Source organism: Sylvia atricapilla, chromosome 1 (genome assembly GCF_009819655.1).
Source record: "Sylvia atricapilla isolate bSylAtr1 chromosome 1, bSylAtr1.pri, whole genome shotgun sequence".
Classification (NCBI taxonomy): domain Eukaryota; kingdom Metazoa; phylum Chordata; class Aves; order Passeriformes; family Sylviidae; genus Sylvia; species Sylvia atricapilla.
The window spans coordinates 133,429,319-133,454,191 of record NC_089140.1 but is presented as its reverse complement, the minus strand read 5'-3'; the positions used below and the strand labels follow the sequence as shown (position 1 = coordinate 133,454,191).

The 24,873-nt window shown below is 40.1% G+C and overlaps 1 protein-coding gene across 1 annotated transcript; it reads right to left on the bottom strand.

Moving 5' to 3' along the window:
* Nucleotides 1-1,318: 1,318 nt before the first annotated feature.
* Nucleotides 1,319-16,396, bottom strand: DCSTAMP (dendrocyte expressed seven transmembrane protein). The gene is made up of 4 exons (XM_066336730.1): nucleotides 16,356-16,396; nucleotides 7,565-8,627; nucleotides 2,363-2,683; nucleotides 1,319-1,664 (listed from the first exon to the last, which is right to left on the bottom strand). Exons 2-4 carry the CDS (start codon nucleotides 8,588-8,590, stop codon nucleotides 1,593-1,595), a joined length of 1,419 nt encoding a protein of 472 aa, XP_066192827.1. The 5' UTR covers nucleotides 8,591-8,627; nucleotides 16,356-16,396; the 3' UTR covers nucleotides 1,319-1,592.
* Between the last annotated feature and the right edge of the window lie 8,477 nt (nucleotides 16,397-24,873).

Sequence of the window (24,873 nt, the reverse complement as noted above, 5' to 3'; positions counted from 1 at the left end):
GTAACTCTTCCCCTTTCATCTGCAATGATAGCAAGAGTGTGATCCTCTTATCAATAGTACCTGGACAGATATTCTGTTCTCTTAGTCCAAATTTAGAGCAACCTTCTCATTCCTTCTCTCTCACCACAATGCATCTTGCTACTGGTGCTTGACAGTAGCACCTAAAATATAAGCTGACATTCTGCTACTATTCAGGGCTGTCCCACTTTAGCAAAAAGGACATATTCAGGCCTCTCAAAGACATTCAGCACAACCCTCAATAATGCATGGCTTTAATCCAGCACCATTTCCCAAAGACAAGTTGTTGTCACACCAGCAACTTGAACCACCTGCATGCATGGAGAAGTGAGAATTTGCAAGACCAAAAGAAAAACAGTATTTATGTTTTTCAGTGGTTTAGGTAGAAAATAACTTCTGACACTTGCTACTGGAGAGCTTTAAGTCTTAATTCATTCAGATAACAGAGACATTGATCAATGGCTTTCCTAAAACCATGCATGTATTATAGAGGAAGAGAGCAGAAATTCCTATTATCTAGACTAAAAAAGGAAATTTTTCGTGGCTGAAAATCAGAAATACACTGCCTGTTGGGTACATTTTTTAGCTCTGCATTAAATCTCTAAAGCTATATAAGTCATTCCTACGTCTTTAGGCATTTTGCATTTGTTCTTGTATCATATGAAGGTCACATCACCAGTGTTGGTTGAATAGATGAAGCACTTCACTATTCACTCAGTTTTATTTCATTGAAGTCAGTGGTGCTTAAGCAACATAATTAAGTCCATTTTTGTCTCTTCTCCAAGATTTGAAGCATTGTTCACTACTTGCATGTCTCACCCTTTAAAGATACCTTGTTTGCACCCACAGCAACTGAGTCCTCTCCATTCTAGTTCTTGTGACCATTCTCACTTCTACTGGTTACATTCTCACTTCTACTGGTTACAATCCCATTTGCAGGAATATTCATAATTATCAAAGTCATTGTACAATTTGCGCTAGTGATACAGTCTATGGATATGTGGAAGTGGGAAATAAGACCAAGTAAGGATTTCTGGGTGGGAGACTAGGCAGGAGACTAGAAGCTAGAGATGGCGAAGATACAGGCTAGAGAGCTTGAGGCTTGAGAAATAAGATAAGATAATAACATGAAAATGTCTAGAAACATCTAAGTCCTGGTTCTTGGCCATCCCAGAAGGCAATGAAGAGCCTCTGTTGTGCTTTCTTTCTTCAGTGTCTGGCAAATGTGAAGAAGACAAATCTGCAGCTGCCATTACATCCTCTGTTAGCTCAACCCAAAGACATTTCTTCTATAGTCCTAAAAGCTCCAAATTGTTTTATTGCTTTTAGACAGAAGAATAGATTTTCCATGATTTTCTCAAGTACCAGATAATGAAACCCCAAGTCGAAAAACAACTATTAATGCAATCCAGTGCAATCTGTGGTGAAGGGCACACTATCCACCATGGCACCTTTTCCAAAATACTGCTGATCAGCCTTTGAGTGTGAAATTTTTACATTGTAGAACTGGCATTTCATAGGAAAGATGGTGCAAAACACAGGTGGAGCTAAAGCATCTTTTTCACATCATCGTGTCATTCTGCTACAGTCCTTTCTTTCTTCCTCACTGTCTCTCTTGCCTGGAGTATTGGAAACCAAAAGTTGACCTGAAAAGACAGACATATGATGTCTATGATAGTATTAAGATCACCCAGACACTAATACCCTATATAGCCAGTAATGAAGGCTGTAAAAAAAACACCAAACTTAAATCATATATTTCTGCAGCTTTCTATCTGGATATACCATAGGTATATGCATGTGTTTGAGCTGTTTCCATTAGTGTGTCTGTGTGTGTGTGTACATATATATATATACATAGAGGATAATTGTTTTTGCAAGCAAAAATATCTGTTTCCTGATGGCATTTGTAGTCACATTGTGGTTTAAAACAGAAATATATCACGGTTCATATTGCTAAGCAATACTAGAACATCTTTCTCTACATTTAGGGCTGCTCTTACTGCCTAGAACTTGCTGTCTAGATTGCAGGAATATTCTAAGCACTTCTCATATATTCATGAAAACAAAGGTTTTTTTCTGGAGGACTCTGAATCTGAGAAGTATTTTCTTGCTAGCACATAGTCATTTGAGCATACCAATGTCATGTCTGAGGCATGTGTGCTGAAGTACAAAACAAAACAATTAAATTATCTAATCTTAGCATCAGGCAACTGTGTCTTTGGCTTCTGAGCATTGGGGAAAGTCTATTAGCACATAATTGAAGTTAACAAGTATTTAAGTATTTCCTGGATCTGCCTACCACCCAGTGAGAAGATTTTTTTCCCTAGAGCTCATGGCTTACCGTTCTTGCAAACATGTTCTTCCCAGTTTTCTCTTGCAGCTTTGCTCTTTTTTTGAGTAATTTTGCATGTAAATAATGTATCCGTTTCATCTCAGTATCAGGATAAAAGGAAGTTGACACAAGTATTTTAAGTTGGGTCAGGAGGCCAGAGAATAACCCAAAAATTACTAAGAAGAAGATGATGACTCCAAGCTGAATCCATGTCGTGGAGAGAGCAAGCTCTGGATGAGGGATGCAGTTATGCTTAAACAAAGGGATCTTGAGATAATCAGTCTTTGAAATATTCTCTTTCATAGAAATTATATAGCTTTTCTCATTCTTCTGCACAAGAAAAGAGGAAAAAAAGTGTTGGTTATAATACAGAGTCCCTCCTTTTTTAATATTTCTCTTTCACTGGATATTCAGATTTACAAAGGACCCTAAATCATCTAGACCATCCAGTGTCCATATATGGTGTGCTCAAAACAATATATTTATTGGCTATTTATAAATGTTTTGGACTCTATTTTCCCAATTTCTCTTGGGACAACGTCCAGCATTTTGGACCATTAAAGCTTACCTTCTCAGTGGCTCTGACAGGGAAATATTTCGCTAATCAGGTTATAATAGTTTACTATTTTTCCAGTGCTATGACTCTGCTCAGATGCCCTGTTGGAGGGTCCTTTGTTGAGAGTAAAACTGCAGGGCAGAGCATCTATCCGTTTAGTTTTGTCTAAGTACAGGATCAGCACCATCCAGAAATTAAACTCCAAATAAGCTTCTCCCCTTCCAGTAAGAGATGAACAAACACAGAGGTTATGGGTTGAGACAGCAAGTTACTGAAAGCAGCAAGCAATGGAATAAGAGATTCACAGTAACAGCAGCAATATTATTAACAAAAGTGTATGAAAAGAGAAGATGGTTTACCTACAAAAGATATTCACCATCTCAACTCAGTTCCATGTGACCCAGAGACAAAGCCAAGATGGTGGCTCTTCCTATGCCCAGCACCACATGGCTGTCTCTAGAAAGAGACAAGGTGGCAGGCACTCACCACAGCACTTTCTCTGTCCCTGAGCCCCAGACAGTGGAAAACAATGACAGACAAACCCCTGAAAGCATGATTGTCCCCACCACACTGTGCCACCACTTCGGGTGCTGGACTCATCTCTGCAGCTTCTTGCAGGACCAGCCCTGGTGCTATTGACTGCTCCACCCAACTCCACTCAGCTCCTTCCAGCTCAGTTTAGCCTTGGCTGGGCTCAGCTCACCTCCGCCCCTCTGTTCCCTGCAGCCACCTCCTGCAGCAGCGCTGCTTTTCAGCTCCGTACGCCTGAGACAAGTCTCGGATGAACAGGAAGGGATTGGGCAGCAGAGGATGGGGGAGGCAGGAGCAGGGCTGATCAACCTTCCCAATGGAGAGAGGGAGGTAAAAATGTTGCACATTCAGGAGTGCTCACCCTTTCTTCCACCTAAAACCACATCTGCAATGATGTTGTGGGTGGTATAGAAGAGCAATCCAGCCATGCCCACATGGCACTAAGCCCTTCCCCTCTCTGTAGCTGCAGACTGGCCCAGGCAGTGCTCTGACCAAAGACTGTCACACAAACGAGGCTGCCTGACCTCCTCTTGTAGCTGCCTTTACTTAGCTGATGTCTTTCACTGCTTGTGGACTGAAATGCTCAGTAAGAAAGGGAAACTAGACATGCTGCTGGGAACATACTGGCAGGCAGCTTTCTGTTCTGTAAGAACACTGTAGGGACACTGAACAACCCAGCCTCTTTTCTGATCATAATCAGAATAATAAATGCTTCCTTGTAGCTTTTCTAATCACCCTACAGAGGTCAGGCACTTCTGTTAGATGTTCATTTGAGAAATCAAGTTCCCAAAGCATGCTACTCATCTGTTAGCCTTTCCTTGACATTATCCAGTTCCAAACTATCTTAGGACATTTTATCCCTAAACTGAACTGATGCATAGGCAAAGAAAATCTTCATTAGGAACTCAGTATGAAACAGAAGTACTAATGCATGAAGAACTTTATTGTTCATGTTAATTAATAAACATCTCAAGTCTCTCAGTCTGTCCTGCTCACCTAGCTTACTGGACTCCATGAGGCCAGCAACCCTGAGGCCTGGTAAAACAAATCTGTTGAGATTAATTTTTACATTTTAATATAGTTAGCATTCCTTGGGGAACTAGAAACAATCTGATGATGGCACTAGTTTTCTCTTTTGAAGGAGTCAACCAGCTTTCCACATGAATGAACAATGCACACAAAGAAAGCAAATTCATAGTACAGGACCCATGAATCAGCCAGACATGGTCAGGCAGAGGAGTTCTGCCTGTGGGTAGTGAGACTAAGCTCCTTTGCCCTGACTGGGGTCACACCCAAGGCACGTAATGGTAAGAGGCTGCCATCAAGGTACAAAGGATAGAAACACAGGCAAAACCACAAACACCAGTACACAGCAAATAGTGAGGCTATAACAGGTTGATTAGGGTTGTGATCAGTTGGGTTCTATCTCCAGGAATGGAGATCCCACAACCTATCTCAGAAACTTGTTGTATTGTTTGATTACCTGAAGAGTAAACAAAACAAAAAAAGTATTTCCTTCCATTTGTCCTAATTTTCTCTTCTCCCTGCACTGTACACCACTGAAAAGTCACAGAACCATAGAACAATTAAGGCTGGAAAAGACCTCCAAGATCATTGAGTCCAATTTTTGACTAAACAACACTGTAAAAACTAAACTATAGAGCTGTTTCTCGAGAATTACTAGGGATGGTTACTCTATTACTTCATTGGACAGCCCACTCCAATTCTTGACAACTCTTTCACTGAAGAAACTTTTCCTGTGTCTGATTCCTCTTTCTTACCCACTCCCCATCACTTACTTAGACACACTTATAAGATCTCTCTGAAGCATCTCTCCTTCAGTCTAAACAGCCCCCACCTCTTCTCATGTGACAGATGCTTTAGTCCCTTAATCATTTTCCTGACCCTTTCCTTGACTCCTCACTCTATTATATGCAACTCTTGTACTGAATCAGTACTCAGCAGTGCTAAGCAGAGAAGAAGGATTACAACCTACAGCTTGCTGACAATGCTCTGCCTAATGCAGCCCAAATTAGCACCTTCTTTGCCATAAGGGCACATTGCAGGCTTGTGGTCAACTTGGTGTCCAACTTTCAGGGCCTTTTTGAGCAAAGCCACTGCCCAGTCAGTTAGTTCCCAAAATATAAGTGCATGGAGTTATTTCTCTTCAAGGACTGCAAGACATGGCATGTTCCTTTGCTGAACACTGTGAGGTTCCTCTTGGCCCAGTTCTCTTCTGAAAGACAGCACAACCCACTGGCATTTCAGACACTCTGGCCAGTTCCATATTGTCTGCAGGTTTGTTTGGCTACAATCTGTCTGTCTTTGCAGGTCATTAATGAAGAGGTTAAACAGTGTAAGTTCCAGTGTCTACTCCTGGGGGACATCAGAAATGGCTGTGTACCACAAGTCAAAAGATTTTAGTCCAAGAATTCAGCCAGTTTTCAGTTCATGTTATTCTCCTTTTATCTAGCCTACACTGCATCAGATTGTCCATGAAGATGTTGTGTTCTAGCAGTGGAAGCCTCAATAAAAGCACAATCAGCATCCTCTGCTCTCCCTTCCTTCAGCAACCCAGTGCTTTTAATCATAGAAAACTGTTAGATTGATCAAGTGTGATCTAGCCTTTATAAATCCATCACTGATACTCCTAATAGATTTCCTGACCTTCACGTGTCTGAAAATGGCTTCCATGATTATATCTTATGTCACCTTCCCAGGGATAAAGGGATCCTTTATGTGATCTGGATCCTCCTCCCCCTTCTTGAAGATGGAAGTAACATCTGCTTTCTTCCACTCTCCAGGAACCTCTCCCAAGCCCCATGATGACAATCAAAAGGGGCCTTGCAGTGACATCAACCAGCATCCTCAGCACCCCTGCATGCCTCCCATCAGGTCCTGTGGTTGCACTTTTGCTTAAATGTGCCGTTACATGATTCTCCTCCACCAAGGGTAAGTCTTCCTTGCTCCACATTTGCTCTTGTCTCAAAGGCCTGGGATTCCTAAAGGCTGGTCTTCCTAGTAAAGGCACAGCTTGAAGAAAGCATTTCTTTGTTGCCACCCAGACCCTTCTGCTCTTCACAGTGGACCTACACTTCCTCATGTCTTTTTTTTTTCTGCTTATGGACCTTTGTGCTGCCTTTCACCTGCCTCACCTGATTCAGCTCCAGGTGGGCATTAACTTTCCTGCCCCCATCCTAATACAGTCAGACAGTGTATCTCCATTCCTCCTGGGACTGGTGTCCCTTCTTTAACCTATTCTGTGCTTTTTCCAGAGCTCCTTGCTCACTCACCCTGGCTTCCTGCTGCCCTTGCTTGATTTAGTTGGGATGAATAATTCTTGAGCTATCAAACCAGATAGCTTTACTTTGCATTAAAGGCATGACTCCAATGGTGAAATCTCCACCTTTTAAGAATATTCAGATGAGATCCTGAAGTTTGCCACAGAATCACAGAATATTCTGTGTTGGAAGGGACGCACAAGAATCATCAAGTCCAACTGTTAAGTGAATGGCCCATATGGGGCTCAAACCCACAACCTTGGTGTTAGTAGCACCATGCTGTAACAGTTGTCCTTGTTTTGAGCATGAGGTTGGTTTTGATGGCCTCCAGACTTATATTCCACCTAGTTAATCTATGGTTCTCTATGTTGCTGCTGCTCCTGCTAGAGGAACCTGGAGATTTTGGCAACAAGACACTATGTCCTGTATGTGCCCATGCATACAAGTGATGAGCTCCTCACATTACTCAGTTAAAGAAAGGTATCTCTTGCATAGGTTTCACAGTGAGTTTTGACTATACAAGTAGTGCTTCATATGAAAAATATCAGTTTTGTGAGTTTCCAGTTTGAAGCTTCTGGTTTTCTCATATATATATCAATGAAAGAATGAAAGTCTTTCTTCTAAAATTTACCATTCTCTAGAAACATGACAAAGCTCTGGAAAGAACTGTCTGGTTCCATCCAACATATGTCTCTGTAGAGGCAAAGGCCCTTTTTGAAATGAATGATATTCCAGGAAAGAACTGATGGCTCACTGCTGTATGTCTGCTCTTGCAGCTGCTGAAGATCAAGGGAAATTTTTCAACACTAAACAAAGAAATATATGGTACTGATAAGTACTTACATTCTGAAAGAGATTGAGTTGAATGTCTAGATCCGGTACTTCTTGGAGATATTTGTTCACAGAAATAATTAACAAATAAAACAAAGAGTCTATTGCAGTAAACAGAAGCCAGATGCAAAGATGAATAATTACAGGGAGAAAAGAATACAGCATTTTTTTCCTGTCCTTTCTTGTGAAGCAGAAGGATGGGATTATCATGTAATCTTGTCTCTCTTTTTTGTTAAGTGGCAGAAGACAGGGTCTTTGCTGTTGCTTTTGGTGCTCATCAAATGCAATGAACTGTTTTGTTATATAGGTATTCTTAAATTTGGTACTATGAGAACCCACAAATTCTTTGATAAAGAGGCCAGTTCCAAAAGAAACTAGAAAAACCCCAAACACAGGCAGTACTTTCTGGCCTATATAGGGCAGTATAGTCAACATAAAAGATATCTGGTTGGCAATTCTCTGGATTTCTTGCTCTGTGTCATTTAGCTGTTGTTTTAATGTATCATCTGAAATTGAATAAGATGGTGTGAATTCATGCTTTAGGACCACTACATCTTTAGGTAGCCCAGCAGGAACCTTGGCCACTTCATAAATCCATGTTATTGTCTCAACATAGTATTTTATCAAGGGAAATTGCCCATGCTTTAAATGACAGGTTATACTGTCTGCCAGAATCTTTAGATTGTGAAAAATATTTTGAATGTTGCTGGCCACCACAACACCTGTGCCAGCAGTAATAAGAGCATCCCTGCCTTTTTTCAGTCCACAAGAAAGGAGGAACAGAACACTAAAACAGCGCATGTGCTTGAAACAGAAGAGCATGATAGAAAGCAAAATCCAGATGAATCCAGAAATCAGTAAGGGCCCCAAAGAGTGGTGTGCCAAGGAGAAGTGCATGCTAAGGAAAAATAGAAAGCTGGAGAGAAAGCCAACTGCAGAGCAAACTGCAAAAAGCTGCATCTGGTACTTCCAGCCAGGCTTCCTTTCAGATATAAAAATCTCCCATGCCTTCCGAACTATTGAGATGAATTTTTGCATTTTCTTCTGATTGTTGCTGACACTGCAGTGGCTCAAACTAAAAGGAAATGAAAAGAAAAACACTGTTATTTACAGGGTCACACTACTGGGAATGATGTGCTTTTAACTGCCGTTTGATAATTCTTCACACTGTAAAATGTGCAGGTCTGACTCCCATGGGGTGAACCACCACACAAGACCAAAATATTTGTCACCGATGTCACAGATACAAACATTGGAAGAGGTGACTCTGAAAGGATTTCTATCTTTTGTCCTTTTATGTTTTGCACCCTTTGATTTCTCATTAGCTACGTAGAGATAACGTTCATGCGCACATGTATGTGTGAGTGTGAGTGTGTGTATAAGAGACATCAGCCTCCAGCAGCATCGACTGCTCCCCACAGATGCTAGCTTTGCCTTGTAGGCACCAAGAAAGGAAAGAGAGCAGCACAGAAACTTCCTGTCGGTATCCCCAGGAAGCGGAGCATGGCTTGATCTGCAGGGAGCAGCCAGAGCAGCTGCCAGGGAGGAAGGATCTGGTAAAGCAGCATTTGCACACTGCCTAGGGATGGGGAATGAAGCAGAGCTTCTTCAGGTGGAAGTAGGTTAGTACAGAGCAAAGAAAGCAGGCTTCAGAGTCATCATTCCTTCTTTGGGTCTCTCCTGGGATAGCACACCTACAAATTAGTCCGTATACAACAAGGTGTCCATGAGCCAGCAGTGTGCTTCATAGCCAAGAAGGCCAAATAGTATCCTGGCGTGCATTAAGAACATTCACAGCGGGTTGAGGGAGGTGATCCTGGCTCTCTGCTCAGCCCTGGTGAGGCACATCTGGAGTTCCATGCACAGTTCTGGGTTTCTCAGTACAAGAGTGACATGGAGCTCCTGAAACAGGCTGAGTTAAGGACTATGAAGATGACGAGGGAATTGATGAGGGAATCTCTCTTAGGACAGGCTGAGGGAGCTGAGCCTGTTTCAGCCTTGAGAAGAGATGACTGAGAGGGGAATTTCATCAATGTTTGTAAGTATCTGAAGGGAAGGTCTCGAGGAGGGTTTCCTCACCCAAGATTTAGATTGTTTAAAGTCCTTGGCCCTCTAAAAGCCCTGAGTCGTGTCAGTATAAAAAAGCGGAGTCCTCAAGGTCAGTTTTCAGGTTTCTCATGTTGTTTATTATTTGGTATCTCAAAATTTTCTCTGCTCCCAGCTGAGGTCTGGACAGCAGCTGGGACACAAGGTGACTGACTCCCGAGGGGATGTTCCCTTACATTTATACAGATAACTACGTGTTGGTTATTTACTATTTTGTACCAATGCCCAGTGCCCACACTAAAAGTGTCATTTCTACATTGACCCAATCAACTCTAACTACTTTGTGCCATCACCACCCCAAAAGAAGGAGAAGTACATGAGGTACCACCCAAATTCCACCATCTTGTCCCCATTTACCTCTATTCTATGAACCCTAAAACTACTGAATTTTGTATCTTCTACTGTGATGAACTACTGTTTTCACATCCCAGTGGTTTGTAATTCCTCTCTCTGTGTCGGAAGCCTCTCCCATTGACTAAAATCAAACCTGGTGTTTTCCTGGGCTCTGTGCCAAGGCCTCCGAGCCCCCTGGACTGGCCCCACACCCCCCTGTCCAGGGCTCATATTGCCTTCCTCGGGTCCCAGGCCATCCAAGGGGATGTCCTGGACTCCAGCAGGAAGGTGTCAAGCAGATGAAGCCAGGCTCTTCTCAGTGGTGCCAAGCAACAGGACAAGAGCCAATGGGCAGAAACTTATGCACAGGAGTTTACACCAGAACTTAAGGAAAAACTTCTTTATTCTTGTGGGGTCCCCAAAAGCCTTGCTCAACATGGACCTTAAAAGGGCTTACAGTTGTTCATGTAAGCTCTGAGTTAGACACACGGACAAGATATTCTCAAAAGGTCAAAACAACTAAAAACCTTAACTGGCAACTTTAGAAAATCAGAGAAATTTGGCAAAAAATTTAGTGCAACATTCAATCAACATAAAACACTTCTCAAAGCATTAACTTAGCAAACTCTAACCCTGTTTGATGTTAAGTTACACAAAATTTCTGAGGAGAAAGAATTAGAAACCGAAAGACAGAAAATACATAAAAGAGGAGCCACATAACTACTGGTTCCAGTGGTGTGCAGCTGATAGAAATTCCAAGAGCAGGTAGAGTCAAGACATGCTTGCCTCATGTTCCACCTTTAAACACCCCTTGACCCTTCTGCTAGGTGGGACTTCCAGTCATTTGGCCACTTAGGAGCTGGGTAAGAGGCTCCAGAGGAGGGGTGTGACACTGATTGGCAGCCACTGCCAGGCTCCAGTGCAAGGATGATGGGGGATGTAGGGCAGGGCACTGCCTCACCAGGGCAAGGCTCCACCTGCCCCTTCCCCCACACATATGTACCCCAAAATGTCCCGAGACATGAATCATTCCAGCCACTCATAACTGTGAGGGTGACCAGGCACTGGAAAAGCCTGCCAGAGAGGTTGTGGCATCTCCCTCAGTGGAGAGACTCAAGAACCACCTGGACACAATCCTGTGCCATGTGTTCTGGGACGATCCTGCCCGAGCAGGGAGGTTAGACCAGATGGCTCACTGTGGTCCAGTCCAACCTTACCTGTCCAGCCTTCTATTTTGTTTTTAACCCTTTTTAAGCCTAACAGCTTGTGCTTGTCATCATCTCTCCTGCTTACCAGCGTGCCTGTTGCTTAACTACAGAGTATTCCTGTGATTCAAATCAGTTTGATGGGAGACATTTCAGAGCTCATATCTTTCCTTATTTTTTTATAATATAATATTTATAGTGCAATGTGTCTGAAGATGGAAGGTCAATTCATATGCATATTAGCATTTTAACATTCTAGAACAAATGAGATACTAATTAAATAAAATAAACAGTGGTAAATTTATCTTTAACAGGGAAGAGTTGTCTTTGTAAAATACATTCTGAAGATATTACTTTGTCTTTTGGTTAGCTTGAACACAGCAGGTATAAAAAAACTATATACAAAATTGTATATTTTTATTGTATATAAAATACACAAAAACTATAATTTTGTACACATACTGTATTTTATTAACATTAGACTTTATGAATTCTGCTAGCATTCACTGCACCATTTCCCCCTTCTCATTGTAATTAGTTATTAGTTGTGTCATTATCTCCTTTGTGTGCAACAGGAGCTGAATATTATGGGAGCAAGCACCCATCACCAGCTGGGACATTCTTGGCTTCACTTGGCCTGATCCTTTATAGTGCTGAGGACAATCCTGAAAAATGTTGAGTGTTTTTTGTGTTTAACAACTTCAGCACAGATGGACAGTAGGCAGTAGGTTTTCTGGATGGGCTTAATTCCTGGCATTATTACAGGGCCTGGAAAGGCTGAGAAAATTGCTCCCCTCCAGTGAACTCAGCTGTAAATGAAGTACAAGCACACTTAACAGCTCCTTCACAGGAGCAAATTAGTTAATCAATGTCCCAGAAGTAAGTACAAGTCACCATGTTTAGGAAGGTGCTGCAAGTGAAATGGGGAGGAGAGTTAGCATAGGAGCCATCTGGTTCCAGCTTTGCTATGAGCAGAGCTGTCCTTCAGCTTATGTGGATGGTCTGCTTTGTCCTCTTTCTACTGAAAGACATTTCTAGCAGACATAATCAAAAAGGAGATGCATATGATCCTGAAATCAAGCAGAACCAGGCCTAACAGCCAGCAAACCTTGTCAGCAAATCCTGTACCTCCTTGATCGGATGGTTAAACAGTGTGTGCTGCCACAACTTCTCTGTAGATCTAAGAAAAATTGCCTTGCACAGTGAATATATCTGGCATTCTCTTCTTGATTTAAGGAACCTTAACAAAATAAAATGCAAGAAGGCTAGGATTTATCTAGTATTGTATAAAACATCTGTGTAAGAAAGTAACACATTTTGAGGTTTTTTTAGTAGCACAAATTTCACAGCCCTTCTCAGGCATGGTTTTTACATTGTTTTGAGCATTTGTATGTATGGGTATGGAGAATTTGGGTTAATGTTTATAAGCATTCAGTAAATGGCTGCAATATGTGACTGGGATTTTGGCAGGACTGCATCCTTAGATCTAATAAAAATACTTCTGGACTGGGAGACTGGAGACTTGCAAAATATGGACAGAACTTGAAAAGAATCAAAAAGTCTCCTTTTCTGAGCAGATTAAATCTGTTACATGAGATCCCTGCAGTACTCAGGACAAACATGGTAGGTTTCCCCCTAACCTGCATGAATCCAGAGCTTTAAGGCAGGAAAGGCATTGTAAGGACACAGCGAATTTTGGATGGATGCTCTGGTGTCTCTCCATGGTCACTGAAGGTCACAAAGGCAGCATTCTCATCCACTCAAGAGCCCATCTCTAAGCTAAAACTTTTCCAGGGTAAGAATCAGGCTCACAGTGTGAATTTCTGTGACTTGTCTGGCACCTCAGTTTTCCCCACATAAGGCACCAGCAACAGGCATAGATATTCAGCGTTGGGTACAGGAGAATCACTCAAAGGATGAAAACTAAATCTAAAAAAATGTTTGAAGGCTGAACATTCTCGTATCACCAAGCACTTAAACAGCTGTGAATGCTTGTGAAAAGGAAAATAATACTCTGATTTAGAGGTGGACATAATTTTTGGCATTACTAAAGAGGTTAATTCAGAACTTAAAGAAATAGTAAATTTTGAGAGCTTTCTGGAATGATTCCTCTTAAAAAAAAAAATCACAAAAGGTTTCCTGAAGCTATTCAGTGCAGTTAGGAGGCTGACAAGAACAAAATCTTCATTTCAATTGCAGTCTGAAGCAAAGTACTTTTTCTTCTGTCCTGTAATATGATCTAAAGTGGCCAATGTTACCATTATTTATGTAGCACAAGGAAATAATTATTCTTGGAAAGCTGTTTCTTGCTTTAAACTGCCAACTTCTTCCCACCATAGTTTCTAGCGATTAAAAACTCCCACAGAGGGGAGCTGGAAACTCTTGTGCTCTGGTTCTGCTTCCAAAACTGATTTTTTAGTTGGGTCCAAGGGGAACCTCTCTATGCTTTAGTTTCCCTCTCTAGGAAATATTTACTCAGCTCTTGAAGCATGATATTCTTCTACCATATGGCATGCTGGAAGGAGTAATTATAAAAAAATACAAATTCTCCAAAGGAGCTTCTCTGGCAAGAAGGTTGGGCCATAGTTCTTAAGACTTGTGATGTACTGAATTTAAGGCACCATATTTAAAAGGTATTTTTCTAGTTTCATTTTAAAATAAACTAGAAAAAATATTTATTTTTAATTAATTAATTAATTTTATTTATTTATTTTAAGATAAGAAAAAGATCTTATTTTAAGCAAGAATATCTGCTTGTGATATTTCAGATATGGCTACAGGTTTGAGGAAACAGAAGATAAGTACATAGCATCAACAATCCCTAGAAAATATCCTTCCAGCTCAGCCATGAGCCCTGTGCTAGAGCTAAATAATTTTTTTTATAGTATGTTTTTATGCTATCTATGATTCCTTCCTTGCCTTCTATGGACACTCTTTCATATTCATCCTCCAAGTAATTATGGCTGCCTCTTCTACCAGCTTGGTCCTGTCCTATTTCTTTGTTCACCCTGCAACTGATGATAGCTTGCTACAGATAGAATGGAATAGAACAGAGCAATTGAGTTGAAAGAGGCCAACAACAACCGTCTGGTCCAACTGCAATAGATGGAAACTCTCAGAGAGATACTCAGAGAGTATCTGTGAAACCTTTTCTGTCGCTTGCTTAGAGGTGAACAGCAGGTCTAAATGTCTAGTATATGGATTAGTCACCCATGCAAACACCTTGCCAATTTTTAATGTAACGGAAGAAGCAGGTATTTCCTTAAAATATACAGTAAGTAAAAGAATGGGATTTACTAAATAATCAGGGTTTTTGAAAAGAGACACAGCTGATTTGGCAAAGCATGACAAAAGGAGTCAGATCTCTAAGTCTACTTTCTATTTTGATACAGATCTAAGTCAGGCAATGCCTAGGGCCCACAAGTGCCATTGAGTTAGGACTGAATAGTACCATCCAGTTTTTGCACCTTCACACCAAGTCTGATATAACTTTCTCTGCACAGCACTTTTCTTTGTGCTGATCTCAGGAGGAGTACGGAATTTTGGCAGGCCCTTTGCCCAGAATAGTGTGCAGGATCCTTATACATAAAAGCAAAGTCTTATCAAGAGAAACATTAGGTTAAATGGGAAACTTAGATCCCATTGATGCCCAGCTTCATAGTGATCTTTGCCTTGCTTCAGCTACACAGTGATCTTGCCTCATAAATCCTGTCAGAATTTTATACAGGAATTTAAAAAGAGAAAGCACACAGTAAGAATGTAAAAACAAATATTTCCTTTTTTGGCAATTTCAGGAGCCTTCTTTTCTAGCCTGAATCAATTACATGGAAATATAAGAAAATTACTTCATTTTTGTATTTCATCAAAAAATCCAGTCCTAAACTATGGCATAGTAAAAGCAAAAATACAAGAGAGAGTCTCACATTATTTTCTTTGGTCAATGCAGGGCACTCAACAGAGAAATAAAAGCCCAATCAAACATCCAGCAATATTACTGCAGCTATCTCGGGCTTCATTGACACCCTCATAATTTCTAAAGTTCACATTATTTGCTTTTAACTGCATGAGGAAGGAAAGTAAATGGTACTAAACACATTAAACAGAAGGGATGACTAAAATATCTAATCACATATGTGCACATAAGAACTTGAAATACTGAACAACACAGCAATGCAAATACAACAATTTCTACACAAGGAAAAACAAACAAATAAGCAAAACCAGCAACTGAGTGAGATCTCTTTTTCTTCATGTATTGAAAATAGATAGCTTGGGATAATTCTGAACACTGCAAGATATTACAGGTTTTTCAGGATACCACAAATTGGTTATATATCATCTAATATGAGATGTCTCTCATTAGATGACATTTAATCACTGGAGTTGGACTTGATTTTTAAAAAGGGTTCTTCCAACCCAAATCTTCTGTGATTCTGTGATGTCCACATCTGAGCTGTCTATTTGTCAATGAAGAGAAAATGGCAGTTACCCAGAACCATTACCTCAGACCTGTTTTAGAAGTCCAGCCTCACAGAGGATGGATTGCATTCTATGAGAACTTTAGCTCAACTGTGAAAAGTGTCTGGGTTACTCAGAGCTATCCAAAGCCTGGGAAGATAAACCTCTCTCTGTGTCTCCTAATTGTCAGCACAGGTTGTATTTGACTAAGCTGGATACTCAGAGAAGGATACAGAAAATGTGTTGTGCTCAGCCATAGAATATGGATATCTATGGAAGGAACATAGAACAAGAAACCAAAATTTCTCACAACTCTATGGCCATGTTAGGAAGCTGTGATGCAACAAACCCGCAGACATATTCTTCCCTTAAAACACAGGAAGGAATGTAGGCACAGTTCAAGAAATCCAAATGGCAATTTGCCTATTGCCAAAAACAACTCTACAAAGCACAGAAAATTCCAGTGTGAGGAAAGGAAGAAAACATACAAGATCACACAGTGTCTCTCCTACACAAAATGGCTCTACACATACTTTTGAGAGAGTTTAGGAGTAACTTGTTTCACAAACTTTAGGAATAGACTCTCCAATCAGTAAGGTGACAACAGTTTACTTAAAGCAAGTCATTTTGCCTTAGAACAGCTAGCTCAGTCCATGATTACTGTCCAAGTTCCTTGATATTAACCTTAAAGTGTTACTTACAGGCACTCCTGTAAAGCGCTCGAAGGTTCTTCACAGTGCTGTGTGTCTCTTGACTTTGGTGGGGAACTGAGACAGACAGTAGTAAAAAATCTCACATGAGTAATTTTTTTCCTGTACCCTCCCTCAATGAGTCAGACACACTACAATTTTGAAATTGTTCTGATTTTGACAAAGATTCATGAGGAAGTAACATATGCACAAGACCAGAATAGTATATAATTTGCAAGTGCCACTTCCCACCTTTTTTTCTGGCAGAGTAATAGATATCAGCAAATGAGATCAGGGCCCAAATTTCAACGGATTAATATTATGTTGAGTAATGCCTTAGGTCTAGAACATTTTAGCTATTTTGGTACTTCCTTTGAAACTAGCAGCAATTCAATACCCAAATAAATTTAAAGCTCTAATAATTTTCACCTCAAAAATGTCCCTACTGAGAGCTGTGCAAATACTTTCGTAGACAGTCTGTCAGAATATGGTCCTTAGAATAAGACACACCTTAAATATACAATAAAGACACAAGTTTTGTACAATAAAGATAATTTATATACAGGGGGGTAGAACTACAAAGGAACTTTTGCTTTAACTTTGGCAATTCTGTTTTAAATCTACTATTGGTATCTGCAGGCACAGTTTGCATGTGCATTTGAGTGTACAGAGGAGAAAGACAACTCTGGACACCCATAGTCCCCACTTGAAATGGGTCACACACATCCTACCAGTTTTTGGATTGATCTATTGAACCAGTCAGTCCTTTTATTCAGTTGTCATCAGGACCATCTGATAAAGAGGACAACAGATTTAAAGCAAATCAGAGGCTGATACACAGCTTCACAAGGACAACAGCAACAAAAAGAATAAGAGGATTGTTACATACCTAGGATACCTTTTCAATAACATCCTTCATACACTGCCTTTTTCAGCTGCTTTCAGAACTAACTTGCAATTATGGTTTTACTGTTTATGTTTAACCACTAGTCTTGGTTCTGTCCTCAGACTTTTTGCAGAATCCAATCAGCAACTACTGTAGTGCTGGAATGCACATTATCTATTTGCCCTGTGTTAGAATGTCCCTCCATGTAATTTTCCAGACAGCTGGCTTTCCAGCAGATACTGATAGCACTGCAGGAGCAGGCTGAGCCCAGGTTTTCCCTCCACAGGGCAGCCATACCCCTGCTCTTCCAAAAGCAGCTACTGAACAAGTCCAGAAAGCTGGCAGAGAGAAAGGTGAACATAGCACAGTGTTCATAGCATCTAAATTATGCATAATGTAGGGCTATAATTAGATACAGTGGACCATCTATAGCTGGAGAAAGTCTCTAATTATTACAGGATGAATGGATGAAATGATCTTTTAGAAGAACATATCGTTCATATTATGAAATAAGGGAATATTCTGTCAAGGGATGCAGGTAACTGCATATATGTCAGACCAAGCCTCCACTGAACCCAGCATCTCAGCCTTGATTGCAGCAGATAGCAGATGTTTACAGGATCATACAATGAGGAATATGGGCCACTTGGACATGGTCTAGGTGACCCTGCATGGGGAGAGGGGGGGGGAGGGCCAGAGATGACCTCCATAGGTCCCTTCAAACCTCAATTATTCTTTGATTCCATGACCATTCAGATTCCTCTTTCCATTTTTCCAGCTTCTGAGGCCAATTCAAATGGCAGCACAAGCTTCTGGAGTATCAGGAACTCCTCTTAGGTTATTATCATCAGCAAAGCTTCTAAGGATGCAGCCCTTCTAGGTCAGTAATGATGTTATACTGTATTGGCCCCATATCAACCCATGGGACACACACTAGTGAATTTTGTGTAACTGAGCTTTGTGTTGCTGATCCCTGGGCCTAGTAGTTCATCCAGTTTCCAATCCAACTCACTGTCCATTTATCTACCCAATACTTTGTCAGCTTGTCTATGAGAATATTATGGGACACTGTGGAAGGTCTCCGAAGGTGGGGTAAACAGCATCCACTGCTCTGCCCTCCCCCACTTGGTCACCTCATTGCAGTCTGTCATGTTGGATAACCATGAATTCCTCTTTGTAAATATATGCTGAATACTCACTGCAAATGGTTTACAAGATTAGCTGCTTTGTAACCTTCCCAGGGATCAAAATGAGGCTGGCTAGTTGCCTGGACCATCCTCCTTCCCTTCTCAAAGATGAGAGTAATATCTGCTTTCTTCCACTCTCCAGGAACCTCTCCCAGGCCCCATGATGTTTCAAAGACAATCAAAAGGGGCCTTGCAGTGACATCAGCCAGCATCCTCAGCACCCCTGCATGCCTCCCATCAGTTTCCACGGTTGCATTTTTGCTTAAATGTGCCTTAACATGATTCTCCTCCACCAAGGGTAAGTCTTCCTTGCTCCACATTTGCCCTTGTCTCAAAGGCCTGGGATTCCTAAAGGCTGGTCTTCCTAGTAAAGACACAGCTGAAGAAAGCCATTTTTGCATTCTCTTGGGCTATATGTGAGAAAGTAGTTTATGGTCATCTGGAGGGACTGTCTCCACCCCTTATGTTTTCAAGAACAAGGAGTTGTATGGGCAGGCTTTACCCACACCCACCTATTAGGATCAAGTGCTGGCAGTGACTGGCAGCATTTCTAGAGTCTCCTAGAGAATCAAATATGCTGTAAAGTACATACAGACTATGTAGAAATCAACCCCACAGTCTGAAAGCTCCATAGGTCCCTTCAGAGATATAGCATTTTGATAAAGAGTTTCGGCTGTTTTTTCTCAACCCATATGCTGCAATCAGATGTGCTGATGTCACTGCATTTTTTTGGCAGGTTTTTAAACACAGAATATTTCAGTGACCCACTCACAACACATCCTCACAAACTCTTGTCAGTACCACATTTTCTGAGATCAGGGTGAAGGCCCACTGGCTGGTGGTGGCTGAGGAGGAAAAATATTCCCTCTGTTGGGGGAATATTATCTCTGGCAAACATCAGCTGCTGGGGCTGTCCGGTTCCTGGACTTCCCTGATGTTGTCGACTACTGGCCACTGAAAAATGGGAGGAAATGACAGTGTACAAATTTGAACAGTACTATAATGGCTGCTGTTTTTTCTTCTGTTCTGTCTGACAGTACAGTGTAGATGCTTCTGCACTCAAAAAAGTAGGATCATTTCAAATATAGTGCATTTATAACCTTTTTCGCAATTTTCTTCTTATTCCCTGCAGAATGACTAGCAAAACTTGCTTGCACATAAAAGGTAATAAAAATGTCACTGCTGGAGATCCTACTGTGCTGGCAGTTGTTCAGTGCCTTTGAACAGATAATGATGTGAGTAACACAGTATGTGTGTTAATGTCAACCATGATTAGCACAGTTTGGATAACACTGTGCCTCAACCATTGTAACATGCAGGCTGGATGAGTGTTTTTTTGGGTTTTTCTTTAGGGAGCTGAAGATTGCTTCCATTTGTGGCAGCTGTGTGTAGGAAAAATAAAGCAAGTTCAGAGCCCTGAACACCACATATCATTGAAAGCACTCCCTACCCTACTCTGCTTTGTTCCCTCCTACCTAAGGAAGATCAACTAGCAACTACTTGACCTTCCTGGTGGCTGGGTCCCAGAGAGCAGGGAAAGATACAAACACAAGAATTTGAAGATATTTGCATTCTTGTTTTTGAGTTATAGCTCTAATTATTGTTTCTGTTTTACTACTGCAGCAGAAATTTAGATTAAAAAAAGACAATTGCATTTTATTTTCTAAATATCTGAGGAAATGAAATAATGACAGTGGATTGTTATTCCCAATGAGCAGAACTCCACCGGATGAGCAGTACGTCTGGAGCCAGCAACAAAACAGCTATGAGTAAATGGTTCTTGGATTGAATCAGGATTGTAGAAACTCAGTTCTGAGGGGCCTCATTGAAAAAGCCAATCCAAATAGTGCTGAGCTTGGGTAAAGTTCGTGTTTAATGCTGGTAGCTGAAACTAATATTTATATGATATACAGATATTTTTTGAATCTTTGAAAACCCTGACTGGATGTTTGCTATTTAGAACTATTCCTGTAAGCAGAGCTGAGGAAGGTTCCTAAAAGTCTCCAGGAAAGTAGTCAAGCAGAGAGTTTTCAGCTGACCAATTTTCATTGATAGCCATATGAATGCTTCTGACTTGGTACCAGGAAAATGAGATCTTGATAATCTCTCTGTGGACTCTTGATTGAGTGTCCAACAGATATCATGAAATGGCTGCCCAAGGCACAGATTTATCACATCATTCTTTTCATGAAAGCTGGAAGTTTCTCTCTTTGCTGCTTAAAATTAGTTACTTTACTTTTTTTATATTTCATAACCTCTTCTATGTAGGAGATGCCACTTTCAACAAATTATAGAGCCAGCTACAGCTGCTACCTTCAAAATGCAGAGAAAATAGGCATTTCAAATGGAACATAAAATCAAAGTTTAAATAAGCACTTCTAGCAGTTTCACAATTATAATGAGGAGCTGCACCTGCCAAACTAGCTCTTCCAGAAAACAGGATACAGCATCTGTGAGATCCTGGGTTAAGAGGTCTGTAGCGACAGCCTTATTTGGAAATAAATATTGGTTGATGCCTGTGGGATTCCTGCCCTTCACTACACAGACTAAACTGTTGAGCAGATTCATGGGTACATACTTTTGGGCTGGAGTTTTGCCTGGTGCAATCATGTACCTTGTTTTGGACTCATGTGTCCCTGGCCTGAACATTCCCACCCTCCTTAACCTTATTTACCCAGCTGCTCATCTATTCCTGCTTTAACTCATTACAAAATCATATTGCTTAGAAAAGATGTATTATTGGAACCCCTTAAAATAAGTGGGATCACTTTGACATTGTTAGACTGTTTAGAGATTGAGTAAGAGATTATTCCAGAAAATTTGAGAGGGGAAGTATTCTCTACTGAGCCACAATAATGGGAATGGGCTGGGAAGAGCGCAGAATGTTCTCAGGCTGATGGTGCTGTGTGCACTCCTGCTTGGTGGGGGTACACCTGGGGATGCTCACAAGGCACATTTCCAAGAAGCGGCTTCCAGATTGTTTTCAAAGTGACCCTCAAACTATTCATACATTGATAACTGATTTTTCATTAATTTTTTTTTCTCCTTTGTGTTTTCATCCAAATCTTTATTCAATATCCTTTTAGCATTTACACCAAAGCAAAAATACACCAGACATAAGAATTGAATCCTTTAAAATACTCAAAGGAAATGAAAAATAAATAGGATGTGCCACAAAAAGTTTTTCCTGCACACAGTTACACTTGTCATGAAATACCAAGCAATTCCAATCTAATTTTTCTATAATATATGCTATTCCAGATAACTGAAGCCAGATTTGCTCCAGTGAAGATGCCCAAACAGCAAAGGCTGAACAAATGATAAAGGAAAAAGGTATAGGGACAAAAGGGAAAAATATAATAACAGCATTGTTGGACCATATCTTACCAGGAAATCTGATACAATACTAATAAATTTCTTTCTGCATGCTATGAAAAGAGTCAGTGAAATAAGGAAAGAAATAATATATCCAAGGAACAGCAAAAGATAGCAATCTTATCTTAGAATAATGTAAGTTGAATTTATAATAGATCTATCAAAGTGTTTGGCAATGTTGCTATAAAACAGGTCTGGCATTTCCATCTTTACCTCTGTTATTTTGAAAGTATTTATAACTTTGCTAACTGGCTTGAAACTTGCAGTAAAGTATTATTTCCCAGTCTTGCTTGGATGTTTGGGTATTGTAAGTGACTAATAAGAAAGTGCCTTCTGACAAAAAAAAAAAAAAAACAACAACAAACAACAACCCAAAAAAACCCCCCAAAAACTGCCCAAACAAACAAACAAAAAAAAAAACCACCACAACAAAACAAAACAAAAACAAAACCAAAAAAACCACAAAAAAACCAAAACAAACAAAAAAAAACAACCAACCAAACGAAAAACCAACAAAACTCACCCCACCAAAAGAAAAGAAAAAGAAGAAATAAGGCAGCCTGAGGCTTACAAAACAATGCTTGCACAGTTCTTTCCAAAGCCTTTTGTGTTGCCTACTTCTCACCAAAGACAGAAATTTGTCTTCTGATTTCTACTCCTCACATGGTTGTGCTAAAGAATGGCTTCTTTATATTAAAAGAAATGACAAGGGAGGAAGTGGCTGATGCAATGAAACTAGTTCTTGTGCATAATGAATATACGATACTAAAATGAGTATAGGAATAGAGTTTTTTGAGAAAGAAGTGGTAAAACAAAGGGGAAGACAGATGAAGCCCACAATGCATTGTAAAACTAAACTCAACACATATGAGTTTGCAGAGTCATGGCAATAGTTAGACACTCATGAGACATTAATTTCTGGGTTCCCATCTGCCCTGTTACTCTACAGGATATGCTGTCTCCCAGGATAATTATTGCTTTGGGTTGGAAAGGACCTTAAATACCATTTAGTTCCACCTCCATGGACAGGAGATCTCTCACTAGACCAGGTTGCTCAAAGCCCCATCCAGCCTGGCCTTGAACACTTCCGAGAAGGAGAGACATCCACAGCTTATGCGCCTCACCATGCTCATAGTGAAGATTTTCTTCCTAATATCTAACCCAAATCTACCAAATCAATAAAATATATTATTCCTTATGAAAGCAAGTAAATAGAGATGGCACACAGCCTACCAACAGGAAGTTGAGCTCATGACAGTTCTGGTCAGGAGGAAGGTAATTCAAATGTGGAGAAGTAAATGTTTATTTATAAATTATATTATAACACTAGTACAAAGTGAGCTCCCAGTGTGAAAAACTCAAAGGTGGGATCCTGCTTTTCTTCTGACCTATACAGAAATTTTTTTGAGCCCAATATTTACTAATAAAATCAGAGGATTACCTGTATGATACCTTAAAAGACATTTGGTGCAGTGAAAAAGAAATGCATTTTCTTATTGATGATATAAATACTGCTAGTTGTCTGCAGAGAGTGGAAAATGGAAAAAATTTCCTGTGGTTATATACTTTCTTTTGGATCTTAAACTGATCCATTTTAAGTTTTAAGTAAGTCTGGTACAGTGATTGCAGCAATTAATTATTTAGGTTGGTACAGGTAAACAGCATACATCAAAATGAAGCAAAATAAGAAGCCAAACATTAAATGGTAAAGTATATAATTTATAAGAAAAGGAGTTTCCATTCTTGCAGATGTACTTCCTTCTGCATTTTTATGAAAACCAACATTCAGGCTTCCCATATATTATTTTTTCTTCAGTAATCAAAACTTCAATTAGCATTTGTCAACATTTGTATTTTGTTAGAAAGAAAACAGCTTATGAGCCATTTCCTTTCCTGCAATCAGGCAAAGATTGTGTTCACGATGAGACAAGCTAATACTGGACTACAAAACTTTCTGTAAATATGGGAAAGACTGGGGGGAACAGGTTGCAGCATGAAAGATTTCTCAGGTAATAGGGCATTTGGCAGAAAGCGGGGGAGTAAAGAGGCTTTTAGGAAGACAATTTTCCAGCTGAAGTTAGCCAGTCAAAGCCTGAGTGTTCTACAAGTACTCAAACAACACAGATCATATGCCAATACCAGGCAAATATGGTTAAAAACTGATTTTAACAAAAAGATTTATAGGAAAGGTAGCTGTCTTGAGGACACTTCTGCCTTGCATTGTAATTGCTAATGGGATGAATTATACTGTGCTGAAAGAGCTCAATAATAGCCATGACACTATTAAGGATTGTTTAGAGCCACCAGCCAAACCTCCTGGAAGCAGGACAGGGAACGAGCTCAAGGCTGGTTCCTTCCTCCCCTGTGGGAACCTGAGGCAGTATAGAAGAGATTCTGCAAAGAGAGTTAGCCTGGTATGTGCTCAAAATATGAAATGTAGATTATATTTTAAAAGCTCTACCATAGGATAATTAAAGCCAATAATTCCTGCTGAAAAACTTGCTCCTAGCTGGCAAATGCCCTATTTTGTACTTTTCAGTGTTCCCAAAGAAAATATCAGTGCTACGACTTAATTATTGCATTTTCTTTGCTTTTGGCATGCTGTAAATGTTTTATTCAATTGGACGAGAATAAAGGAAGATGCTCAATACACTGTAATTACTTTTCCTATTTCTTGATTTACCAGTTCTCAATGGAACTTCCCTCTCCATCACAATTATACTTAAAGCTCTTTATTTGGATATCTTTTCCATAGTGATTGTTTAAACATGAATGAGATGAAATTACTGTATAAGGAAGTGTAACCAAGTCTTTTCAGTAAGTCAGTGAATTTCCTCCTTGTTTCACTTACATTTCATAACAAGATTTACTTAGTTACTGGAAAGAAATAGTCTTTGTCATATCTTTAGTCAAATTGATTTGCTGCCATTTATTGAGGACAACATGGAGTGCCATGGAGAGTTTAATCTTCTCTAGTATACTGACTAACTATTGAAGTCTGTTACGTATTAATCCTTTATTTCTTGTAGTTTGCTAAATACTCATTAAAATGCAATTAGCTTGTTTCATTTTTTTAATGGAA